Here is a 13,060-nt window from a genome sequence, read left to right as displayed (position 1 = left end):
AGGGGTATGCAAGAAGAGGATCCTGGAAGACCAAGCCTGAGGCAGGAAGGATGACCCTGCAGAGGAAGAGGGTCATATGAGCTGGGTCAGAAGGGCCCAGAGGATTCGGTACAGAGTATGTATGCCGGAGGGAGGCGATCGTGAGAGCCACACAGAAAAGGAGCCCAAAGGAGGGTGTCCCAGGGGAGACCCATCTGGAGGGTCAGGAAGGGAGGGAGCTGCTCACTGTGGGTGCTGTCGTGTGAAGACAAGATGGTGTGAGAGTGTGTGCACGCGCACGTAAGAAGCAGCCGTGGGAATAACTCAGTTAAATATTCAGGACCAGCAACAGAGTTGAGAACGAGGGCTGAATTATAGATCTCTTTTCTGAGGATAGAAGATTAAAGGAGAGGTTTTCTTTTTTGTTTTGCTTTTCTTCGCGGCTGTTGGTTTTAAGTAGGTCATTGGAACTGCAGCGGTTGGAACTTGCTGGGTGAAGGCAGCGAGGCTGGAAAAGCACCATTCTGGACTTCTCCCCACTGTTTCCCTCTTTCTGCCCACCTGTGATTTGAGGGGCCCGCGGTACTTGCCTGTATTTGCCTGTAACAATAAATCCCCCAGTGTTTATGGTTGATTGTTGCAGGAAAGTTGGAGACTGGTTATCTTCTTGATTGTTCTCCTTTTCTTTACAGAGCCCACGCTTCCTTCCAGGATCTGCTCATCGACATCTTTACTCTATTTCCTGTTGGCCTGCCCCTGCATTCTGTTGATTCTTCTGCTTATTTCTCTCTTCTGCTACTGCCACAAGGTCAGCAAGTTGTCGGCAATGAGTCTAAAAGCACAGAAAGAAAAGTCCCTTTGGGTGGACTTGAAAGGGACTGGAGGCTGGACAATAAACCAGAGGGAAGAGGAGGAGGAAGACCACTGAATCCGGAGAGCTTCCATCAGTCCCAGGGGAAATGCGGGCTTTGGAATTGAACTGAGCCACTCATGAATGTGAACGAATCCTGATTGGGTCCTTCTTGGTGTCCATGGCCCTGGGCAAGTTACCTAGGAATCATAGGGAATGTTTATTGAGCGTGATTGTGAGGCCCCACACCACAAAGTGTTTCTTTGCGTGTTGCCCTCATCTACCCCTTGTATCCTCCCAGAAGCTAGACGATTTACCCTGTTTTTCACTGGCCGTACCTGAACAGAGGTTCAGGGTCCCTGTCTGTAAGGAGAGAACCTCCCTCACACAGCCCCTTGGGTATTTGGTGAGATCCTACAGCAAAGCCTGGGTGCGAATACCCTCTACTTTTCCCTCCCTTATGTCACTGACTCCCCGGAGAGCACTCTGAGTGGTCCAGTCACGCTGGCCTTTGGGCATCCTTTGCCCCAGATAACAGGTGTAGGAAGGGCCCTGATGTCAGCAAGGCAAAAGGGTCTTAGGGATGTGCCTCCATTCATATCCCATCAGTCTTGCAAGGTGAGTGTGACTTCCCTCAAAGCAGAACACCCATCGTTCCCTCATCCCATCTATGAATGCTTTGCAAGAACAAGCTCTGTGTAGAGGGTCCCTGATCAATACTGGTCCTTCCATGAAGCTGTAAAGCATTTTGTAGTCTGAGTTTCTATTTTCTTCCCTTCCTTTCCTTTCCTTTCCTAGCCTATCCTATCCTATCATTCTTCCTTTCCTTCCTTCTTCCTTTCCTTTCTCTTCCTCCCCCTTCCTCTCTTTCTTTTCTCTTCTCTTCTTCTTTCTTTCTTCTGTCTGTTAGCATTAGGTCATTGCCAAGGGAAAACTTTTTTTTTTTTTTTTTTAAGTAACAGTGGTCTGATCAGCCCCCAAGGCCTCATACCTCCCCTTCCTCCCCACGCCAAAAGATCCATCTGGGTCCTGGCTCTGAGCCAAGGCCTTATTTTTTGTGACCAGACAGCATTAGGTAGTAGCTCAGGGTATTGTGGTAGTTATCAAGGGAGGAGGAGGAACAGCGCCTCTGCCCCGTCCTCCCCCAGCAGGGGCTAGGAGCTGGGGAGAAGCAGTGGGTCAAGTCTGGTTCCTCAGGGTCCCCTATTCTCAGCCAGGAATGGTCGGGGGGTAGAGTGGGGTGTGGTTCAGGAGTATCCTAGCTTAAGGTTTTCAATATTGGCCCCAAGGATACAACAACATTTCCCACTGGGCCTCAGGTCTCCTCACCTTTGTTTCAGAAGCGGCTCTGGGCCTGTTGGAGCCAGAATTGGAAATCAATCAGTACGGCCTAACAGACTTGAGAAAACGCATCTATTTATCATCTATATGACCAACAGGGTTGCTTTAACACTCGCTAATTTGCATTTCCAAGGAGAGCAATTTATTTTTAATTATTTTATCAAGCACACATGTCTTCTCCAAACATAATTAGTTCCTTTGCAAGGGGAGCATCGGAGGCTATGAGAACTCCCAGTGTAGACCTCTATGTCCCTTCCGCTCATCTCCCTTTATAGGCTCATTTAAAATATCCCAAGTGTTTCCTTAAATGTGTCAATGCATTTGTCTCTTTTCTCAAGGGGAGGGTGGCGTATTTTTCAGAAAACAAAGCTAAAGGTAAGACTACTTAGAAAGTGTGATGCCTCTGCCCCCCACCCAAACCTGTATTTTAATTGGGATTTTGAAGGAAACGGGAGCAGAATCAAACCCCATCAGATAATGAGAACGGATTCTAGTGCTGCCCTCTGCCTGGGGTCCTCTCTTCCCTGACTCCTTCCCTCTCTGCTCACCTGGATCCCGCCTTTTGGCTCAGAGCTCACCGGCTGTTTCTTCACCTTTGGATCCAGCCCAGACAAGGCACAGAGCAGACACGCAGATGTTCAACTGCGCCGCCCAGAGCCAAGCTTGGGACTGCTTATTCCCCAGGGAGTACCTCCTTGTGCCCGGCCTGGGATCAGTGTGAGGGATCCAGTGGGGATGCAGCCAGACACAGCTCTAGTCCCCTGGGATCATCACCTTGTCTCTTCCGGATCCTGTGTCTTCATACAGCACCCTACATGTTCTAAGAAGCCATGTTGCGCTCTTTGGCTCATCATGAATTTTTAGGCAACTAAACCCCAGAGTCGTCTTTTCTCTTTTCCAAACTGAATAAAATCTGTGTTCACCCAAATCAGTCGACGTTTTACATGAAAATTCTTCTCTTTCTAATGATGTACTTGTTCCATTTTACTCTCTAACACTCAGTGGAGAACTTGACTTTTATTCACTGATTTCAACTTTTCCATTCTATGTCAACACCTGGTTTTCCATTCAGCGTCTTGGGTTTTCAGTGCTCCTCGGCAGCAGAACAAACCTGTCTCGGGAGTTGGCTACCGATGGCCCACAGGCTGAGTGGCCTACCACCTGTTTTGTAAAGTAGGAGCTGCGGGAAGACAGCCCCTCCCGTTTGCCTGAATATTACCCCAGGCTGCTGTCATCAGAAAACAGGAGAGGTGAGTAGTTGCCATAGAGACTATGCCTAAAATGTTTACTTTCTGGCCCTTTGCAGAAAAGGTTTTCCAACCCTGCCCTGTTTTAGTGGCTATGTTCTGTCTTAACCATGCACAATGTTCCTGGGACCCTTGGCCTATTATACGGGTATCTGTTATATACCCAAGTAACTGAAGAATAATCTGAGGCCCTCCAGATTGGTGTCTGGTCCAAGCTGTTGTGAAGTTTGAATCCACTGCTACACTCCTCCCAGAGATGGAAAACTCATCACCCTGGAGGCCCTCCTGCTCTGTGCAGGATGAGATGATGTGGAGGTGTATAAGGCATATGTAGGCTGTTTTCATTCTTTTTAGTCTATGGATAATGTATAGGAAACGGCTGATGTATGGCAGAATATGGATACAATGGTAGAAAGTCAAGGCCATAATACATTCTTACAGTTGCACAGAAGCTGTTCATCGTCTCAGAGTTTCAGCCCCCCACCCCCATGCAAAAGGGACTGTTACCATGTCCTACAGGAGAGACAGGGATGCTTAGAGGGTCTGGGTTGATCCAGGATCATCCAGCCATGTATAGAAGAGAGAGAGCCCTGATGTAGGTCTGCTGGTACCCAATCCTAGAGTCTTCCCACAGTAGACACTATGCTCAAAGTCACAGCGATGGGGAACATCTGGTGATGATAATACCCACCTTGCATGGTGGTGGAGCATAGAATCAGGCACTTACATGGAGATAAGTTTTAAACTCTTTCAAGTCATAAGTGCATATGGGCATAACCAAGTTTTTTTCAGGCCTCACCTGTCTGTGCACATAAATGCGATTAAATCAAAGAGAATCAAATTCTATAGACTTTTGCCCCAAGCTACTTACACATGTTGTTGGCCATCTATAAAGCATTCTTCAAGTATTTCTGGGGATTCCATAGCATTCTGGGAATTCATATGAGCTCACAAACAAGTCCACTCCCGCATGGTTTCCTGCTGCTCTGTTCAGATCTCTGGGCTCCCACTGAGGCTAGGATGCTGGAGTGTATGAGGTATCAAAGCTAGACGGTGTTCCATGGTAAGCAAGGAAAAGCACCTCTCACTCTGTCCTCCTATCGCACTCTGGATTGCAAACGAATCCAAAATCGCTTGTGCCCCATGTCTCCAAAGATTGTAAAAACAGGTTCTGTAGCTTTTACCCAGTACCTCCTTGCTCCACAGGGTCCAAACCCCAGCCAGTCTGGGCCCAGTTTGGGAGAGAGAGACATCACGCTGTTTTCCATTCCCCGCTCCCCCCCCCCCCGCCTGCAACTCAGCTCCTGGGAACCTGTCAGTACATCTTCCTCCCAGGCCTCCTGTCTCCCCTGCTGCCGAGTCACGCAAATTGTACTTCTGGGGAGTCAGCCCACTCATCAGACTGGCCCGGGGAAGTTTGCATTCCCTGCAGGCTCAGCTGGGACTTCTGTGCTGTGGCAATTGAGAAATCAAGACACAACTTCACAAAGAAGATGTCGTTTGAACTAGGCTTTCAAGTCAGGAAATATGTTGACAGGGGAGAAGTTGGGATAAATAGTAGTCCGGAGGCAGAGGGAGCGCCATGAAAAGCAAAGTATGTAGAACAGCTTTGGTTTGGGGGCGCCTGGGTGGCTCAGTGGGTTAAAGCTTCTGCCTTTCGCTCAGGTCATGATCCCAGGGTCCTGGGATCGAGCCCTGCATCGGGCTGTCTGCTTGGCAGGGAGCCTGCTTCCTCCTCTCTCTCTCTCTGCCTGCCTCTCTCCCTACTTGTGATCTCTGTCTGTCAAATAAATAAATAAAATCTTTAAAAAAAATAGCTTTGGTTTGATTTAAGTGTCAGATGTATGGAGCAATGAGAGATATTACATATGGAAAGGTTAGATTGAGGAGGGGCAAGAGAACAGATCTTGACTGGGACTTTATTTGGTGGACAATGGTGAGCCATTGAATGTTATTTTAGCATGGAAGGAGCAGCTCTCCTTTAGGAGAATTGAAAGAGCAGCAGCATAGATGATGTGTAGCGGTTGAGTGAGCCTGGGACAGTACCAAGGCGAAGCAGGGCAGCCAACCTCAGGAAATAATCTCCATTTTCCTAATTCGTGTAACAGGGATAAAATCAATTTTGTGAGGTTTGAGGACTGAAAAAAATTATCAGAAAGATTCAAGTATCACATCAAGTTCATAGAGGTAGCTAATGTATGTTTGTTAAATATAATGATAACATGAGATTCTTTTTCTGTTTAGTAAATATTTGTTTACCTGATTTTCTATTGGTAAGTGTAGAGGTAAGAGAGTTAATATCTTTTCACTTACCTGGATTTCCCTTTGTCTTATCTTAAAAAAAAAAAAAAGATTTTGTTTATTTGAGAAAGAGTCTGTGAGAGTGAGAGAGAGAGCGAGAGAGAGCGAGAGCATGAACAGGGGGAGGGGCAGAAGGAGAGGGGAAAAGCAGACTCCCCACTGAACAGGGAGCCCCATGAGAGGCTTACACGGGGCTCCATCCCAGGACCCTGACATCATGACCTGAGCCCAAGGCAGATGCTTAACAGACTGAGCCACCCAGGTGCCCCTGCCTTACTTTTTTTTTTTTTTTTTAAGATTTTATTTTTAAGTAATCTCTATACCCATTGTGGGGCTCAAACTCACAACCCCAAGGTCAAGAGTCATATGCTCCACTGACTGAACCAGCCAGGCACCCTTACCTTATCTTTTTGATCCTTGCTTTTATGTTTATTTTACTTGTTAGATATTTGCAGTTTCTACCATGTCATTTTTAAATCCAAGGCTCCTTCTGGATCAGCTCTGAATTTCAAATAGAGATATTTTAACTAGAAGCTTAATTATCACATTAAACCATTTGCAGAGATGGAAGACCACTTTGGATAGGAGGTATGAATAAGTTCATATGTCATTAAATAACCAGTAAATGAAAACCCAAACTCATTATGCCTTTAAGGTCACAATGGTACAAGGTGTTGAAAGTGTGTGCTTCAATTTTATATGGAGAGATAATCCATTCTTGTGGATTGAAAGTCTCAATACTGTTAAGAGGTCCATTTTCTCCAAACTGTTCTATAGAGTTGATGCCGTGGTTATCATGGGGGGAGGGAGGGCATGGCAGTTGTGGCTCTCTGAAGGACATTAGGCAATTTATAGAAGCTTGTTTTTGTGTGGCACAGCCTGGGGTAGGGGATTGCTACTGGTGCCTAGTGGGTAGAAGCCAGGGATGCTGCTAACTTCCCCCAGTGCACAGGACAGACACCTTTCCCCAGAGCAAAGAATTGCCTGGCCCCAAATTTCAATAGTGTTGAGGATAAGAAACCCTGATTTAATGGAATCCTAATGAAAATCCCAGGTAATTTGAAATTGGCTAGCTCATTCTAATAATAAATAAAAATATAAATAATCGAGGATAGACAATACTTAAAAAGAAAAAGTTGGAGGAATTACGCTCTCAAATTCCAGGAAGTTCTATGAAGCTATAATAATTTTAAAAGTCTGTTTATGGGACACCTGGCTGGTTCATTTGGTGGAACATGCGACTCTTGATCTCAGGGTGATGAGTTTGAGCCCCATGTTGGGCATGGAGATTACTTTAAAAATAAATAAATAAAGTGTGATAGTATTAAAAAAAACAGTGTGTTATAGGTACAGGTATAAACAGCAATGGAGGAGAATGGAATCCAGAAATATACTTACATATGTACATTACCTAATTTCCGTTATGGGTGCCATCGCAGTAGGGAAATCATTCTTCCAGTAAGTGGTGCTGATACAATTGGATAATTGTATGAAAAAAAATGAACCTTGACATCTACCTCATGTTGTATACTACAAAATAAAAAAATTAATTGGACATCACTAAAATAAAATATTTCTGTTCATCAAAGACATCATTAATAAAGTGATTACACAAGGCACGGATGGGGGGAAGATAGTCACCAAACATACCTAATGAAGACTTACATCCAGAATATATACAGAACTCCTATCCATCCATTTTTTTTAAAGGAGGAGGAGTCTGATACTCAATTTAAAAATAAGTAAAGACTTGTACAAGGGACTTTACAAAAGGGAGTTATCGGAACTGTCAGTAATCATATGTATCAGTTCAGGCTTCAGGAAACATATGCCAAGATGGGATTAGACATGCAGTAGGTCTACTGAGGGAAATGCTTATGAAGGAAAAGGAGGTGGAGCAGGAGAAGGTAGGGAGAGCCTGGACTGGGGCAGGTTGGACATCTATAAAAGGAAACAGGGAAGGAAGAAGGATTATGTAGGAAGAACTTTGGATTCAGTGTAATTTTGATATAATCTGGGCCATTGATGGGAGCCTCTTGAACAAAGTTTGGCTGTTGGAGGAGTGCTCCACTGGGCGGAAATGGCCTATCTCTAGTATCCCTGCCACGCTTAGTCTTTGACAGAAGGCAGAACTGGGAAAATGTGGCACAGGCATGAGCATGGTGACAGATGTCAAGATCTAGCTGCTGAAAGCTGTCAGTCAGCTATGTTTCCTGAAGAAGTTTCTCTTGAAGAGAGATTTGAGTTGTGCAGCTCCAAGGACACAGCATCTGAAAAGATGGTCAACACCATCATTCATCAGCGACCTGCAAAGTAAGACACCAATGAGATATCTCTCTCATCAGGATAATTAAAATGTCAAAGACAATATCAAATACCAAACCCAGGTAAAAGCTTAGAGTTACCAGAACTTAATATGTTGCTGGTAACAGTGTAATAGTTCAACTATTTTGTAAAATAGATTGGTAGTTTTTGATAAAGGTAAACATATACCTGCCCTATGATCTAACAATTCTGCTTCTTGCATTTACTCAAGAGAAATGAATACCTACATCCACCAAAAGATGCAATAAAAATACTCACAGCTTCAGCCATCATTCCTAAAACCTGGAAAAACCCCATTGTCCTCAATAGGTGAATGGATACAGAATTTATTTATACTGTAGAATACTACACAGTATTCTATAATACAGTATAATATTCTGTATTATATTCTATAATACAGTATAAACACAGTATTCTACAGTATAAATAAATAATATATAAATAAAATAAACTACTGACATACATAACACCATAGATGAATAGCACAGCATGTTTTTTTAGTAAAAGAAGCCAGACATGAAAGGGTATGCACTACATGATTCCATTTATTTGAAGTCCAAGAACCAGCAAAGGAGTCTATGGTGACATAAGTCTGAACAATCAGCTCCCCTGGAGGGAGGGGTATTGGCTGGGAAGTAGCATGAAGAACATTCTGGGGCAACTGAAATGTTTTTTATCTTTATCTAGGTAGTGGTTTCATGGGTGCATACCCATATAAAAATTTACTAAGCTATTTTCTTAAGATTGAAGAATATCTGTAAATAATATACAACTTATATAAATATAATAATATATAACTTAAATGAATTACTGTGTGTAAATAACTTAAACCTACATTTTTAAAATAACATCTCTCTTTCAAAAAGTATTTGAGGAACACCTAGGTGGCTCAGTCAGTGAAGCATCTGCCTTTGGCTCAAGTCATGATCCCAGGGTCCTGGGATCGAGTCCTGAGTCAGGCTCCTTGTTCAGCAGAGAGCCTTCTTCTCTCTCTGCCTGCACTGCCCCCTCTCTCTCTCCCTTTCTCTCTCCCTCTCTCTCTGACAAATAAATAAATAAAATCTTTAAAAAAAAAAAAGTATTTGAGAACCAACTAGATGACCAACCAGAGTGAGGGATTTTAATATAGAGGGCTATAAGATTTATTTATTCCACAAACATCTTCTGATATTCTGCATGTGCCAAGACATATGGTAGGAGCTAGGAATGCAGAAACAACGGGAATCATCCACTCCCTTTAAGAGGAAAGAAGAAAGGAGTTAATGTTTTCTATACTGAACAACCATCACGAGTTATGAGGACTGGATCTTTATGACGAACTTGTGAAGCTGAGATTAAACCATAAACCAGAAAAAGCAGTTAAACATCGTGCCTTTAAGTATGAGTGGCAGAGGTAGTATTTAAACCCAGGTGCATTAACTCCAAAAGCAACGCTCTATCACAGTGTGCTTCCTCTAGTTGTAAGGACTCTACCGTCTCATTTTGAGCAAAGATCTGTACACACAAGGTAGAACAGGAGGACCACTGGGATAGAAAAAATAATGATAGGTGCTTGCTTTATCACATGCTAAGTGCCCATTTGCTCTAAAAAGTGGGGAGGAATTTGGATTAGAAAACAAGGGATCTCTTGGCACTCTTTGCCCTGGTTCCCACAGGTGTCCATTCAACTCAATGCATGTTTTTGTTATGGGCTCCTATGATTGAAGGTAAATGCTACAAGTTCTTGAGTCTCTCTTTAGGGAAACTTGTATTTAATGGTCTGATGGCAGCTATTTGTACTGCCCTGCTGGCAGCAGAAAATTCTTTGAGGATCTTCTGTTCTCAGTACCCAAGATAGGACCAGCCCAATAAGATGGAGCTGATGTCAGAATGGCCTTTATTACTCTATGTGGACCAAACACCTTCTAGTCCTAGAACTGATAAATGGGGATGCTGCTCAAAAACTATCACTACAGGGGTCTGGAGTGGCTAGACTTGGCTTTGATGCTGAAGGAGAGTTATGGCTCTGTCCAACTTTGGGTCCTAACACACCATACCAAACTCTAAAGTCTAAGTTTCAGGTCCAAATTCCTCGCTTGAAACTTTTCTTGATGGAGGGAAGGTGTTCAGGGTAGTATTAACTATGGGTCATTCAAACGCAGTAAACCAAGAGACTCCTCACCTGGCAACAGCAGGCTAAATGGGGACTGTGATATTTAGTAATTGTCCCACACAAAAGAAATCATCAGTACATGGGCCCTTTTGGGAAGTAAGAGGCATCGAGATAAAATTGAGGCTGCTAAACTTCTTCTTAGGGTTCTCCACTTTGACTCTTTGCTCCTTTTAGATAGTATGCTCAATGAATACATCCAGTTTTTAAGTCAGGACAGTGAGCTCCGGATTTAGACTGCCTGCATGCAAATCCTGACATCCATCCCTAGCTCTGTCTTCTTTGCCAGTTAATCTTCCTTTGCCCCACTTCCCTCATCCATATGCGGTGAAGCCCATTACTTCATGGAGTCTGTTGCAAGGGTTAAAGAGATCTGCGTGTATGGGGGTTAGAATTCTTGAATGTTAGGTATCACCATTATCATCACTGACAAGCTGGACATTCTAATCCTTTCTACCCCTAAGAAGGAAACCAGATACCTGCCTTTGACATTCTAATTCTTAGCATGATAGTGGACAGAACTGGGTATGGACATGGAATGCAAGCATGGGCTTCGCTACAAAATGGGATCATTGTTTGGGTCCACAGCCCAAGAGTTTAATTTAGAGAAAGGTAAGAATAAAGTTTCAGGAAAGAGTCAGCATATCAAAGCAATGTGGACAGAGGATCATTTGGACAAAATTATCTGAGTGCTTTATAGTTAAATGAAGAGCCAGGGTAGTTTAATCCAGGAGTTCCAAGTGAAGATATATAAATATATGGGAATTAATGGGGAATGGAGTCACTAGAGACTCCTATCCTGAAGTACTTTATACCTGTATTAATTAACTAATTCAATTTGCATGTAGATTTGAGTGCAAATGGCACATTTGGAAAACAAATGTTATGGTAGGTAGCAAATAATTAGCTTGGGAATTTGTTTTCGTCAGCACAGACTGCCATAACAAAATACCATTGACTGGGCATCTTAAACAACAGAACTTTAGTTTCTCACCATTCTGGAGACTAAAAGTCCCAGATCAAGATGCCAGCCAGCTGGCAAGGGCTCTCTTCCAAGCTTGTAGACTGCCAACTTCTTGCTATGTCCTCATATGACAGAGAAAGAGAAACAGAGGAACACACACATACACACACACCCACACACACACACACACACACACACACACACCGGAAGAGAGCCTCTCTGCTATCTCTCATAAGGGCACTAATCCCGCCCCTGAGGGCCTCATCCTCAGGACATGATTTAACCTAATTATCTCCCCCTCCTCCAAATGACCCCACCTCCAAATACCATCACACTGGGAAGTAGAGCTTTGTCACATGAATTTGGGGAGACACAACTCAGTCCACAGAGAAACTGATGGTGTAATTAATGAGTTGAACCGTGGTCTCCATGCCTGTTAGCATGGTTCAGAGGGATCAGAGGGAGTGAGTTATTTGATGTTTTTTGTTTTGTTTTGTTTTGTTTTGTTTTTTTTGCACATGCACACACTCAGGTAAGGTATACAGCTTAACAGCAAAGCTGCTCAAGTGGGCAGAATTTTCCCCACCTCCCACTTAGCCATGCTCCAGCTGTCCGGTCAGATGTAGGCAAGTAGGAAAGGGGCAGGAATTGTGTCATCTGGGAAAAAAGCGTGAGGTTGGAAAGGGATTGCTTAAACATGCATGCAGAGCTCCGGGCGGGCATACACAGAACCTGGGCAAGTGCTCTTCCGCAGCCCCTCTTTAATGCTGTTTTTGTCTCCTCTGGACTGAAGAAGTGTTGAGGGTTGGCAGGAGAGGTAGTGGGGAAAGCAGGAGCAAAAGAGGAATTGGAGAGAACGAGGCAATTAGCTTAAGAGTGGAAAAGCAGAAATAAAAGACAAGAAACCACTGAAAGTACAACCTCATGGCCCCCCAGCCCCACCCAAGCTCTTCTCTGGGGCTCAGCTGGGTGGGTCACATCCCCACCACGGGACACCAGCAGGGTCTGAAGGCACCTGCTGACCGGGAGAAGGAAGGAGGCTGCCTGCTTACAGGAAGAATCTTCCAGATGCCAGGAGAGGCAGCAAGACCCTCGGCACAGAGAACAGGCCTCGCTGTCTCCCCGCTACCCTAGAGGACTAGAAGCTCTGTTTGCTGTGCAGAGGACTTCTGCTTCGAGTAAGGTGGAAGTCGGTCCGGGAAAGGGAGGGTGGGAAAGCTCTAAAGGAGAAACGAAGAGCTAGGAAGAGCTCCATCTTTTGAAGGGGATGCCCTGGGCTACCCAGGAAGGCCTCCTCAGATCTCCATCAAAAGGGTTACCAACTCTCCTCCTTCTCATAGTGGGACGGGAGCAAATCCACCACCCAAGACTGGCTGGCCCTCATCCAAATACATGGCATACTGGAGAGAGAACCAGCAGGGAGGTGGCAGATTAGATAAAAAGTGGGAAGTGACAGATGCTGTCGGGCAAGTTGACAAGACCGGAGATGGTGCGGCTGAACAAATCACTAGGCTGGTGCCTGGCGAGGGCCTCTGTCCTGAAGAACCACATCTCCTGGCAGCTTCCAGGCTGCTTCCGGTGCCGCCGACCCAGAAAAAAATCGCCCACATTAACCTCACTTCCTCTTCTGCTCCGCTTTGCAGGCTGGTAAGTCAAGGGACAGATACAGAGAATGCGCGAGCTGCTGCAAGGCCCTCCGTGCGAGGAACAGCCTGGCGCTCTGCTCGAGGCAGGCCCGAAGGCCCACCCCCAAGTCAGGGCACCTCCGGCGCCGTGTTTGCCCGGAGGAGAGCTCTCCCGGCCGTGCTCAAGTGCTCTGCCTGGTGCAGCATTTCTCTTGGCAACTCAGATGGCATCTGAGGGAATTGGCTTGTCAACTGTTTGGTTGACACGGAGTCAGGAGA

General features: G+C 44.9%; 1 protein-coding gene across 1 annotated transcript in view; it reads left to right on the top strand.

Annotated features, from left to right (window-relative positions):
- CD101 (CD101 molecule) overlaps positions 1-4,249 on the top strand; it is a 37,082-nt gene extending 32,833 nt beyond the window's left edge. The window contains exon 9 of the mRNA XM_046027810.1: positions 672-4,249. Within this exon, the coding sequence (XP_045883766.1) occupies positions 672-907 (236 nt within the window). The 3' untranslated portion in view covers positions 908-4,249. The remainder of the gene's footprint in view (positions 1-671) is intronic.
- The last annotated feature ends 8,811 nt before the right edge of the window (positions 4,250-13,060 follow it).

The sequence above is a fragment of the Meles meles genome, chromosome 1 (genome assembly GCF_922984935.1).
Source record: "Meles meles chromosome 1, mMelMel3.1 paternal haplotype, whole genome shotgun sequence".
In the NCBI taxonomy this organism is placed as follows: Eukaryota; Metazoa; Chordata; class Mammalia; order Carnivora; family Mustelidae; genus Meles; species Meles meles.
This window is presented reverse-complemented; position numbering and strand designations above follow the sequence as displayed.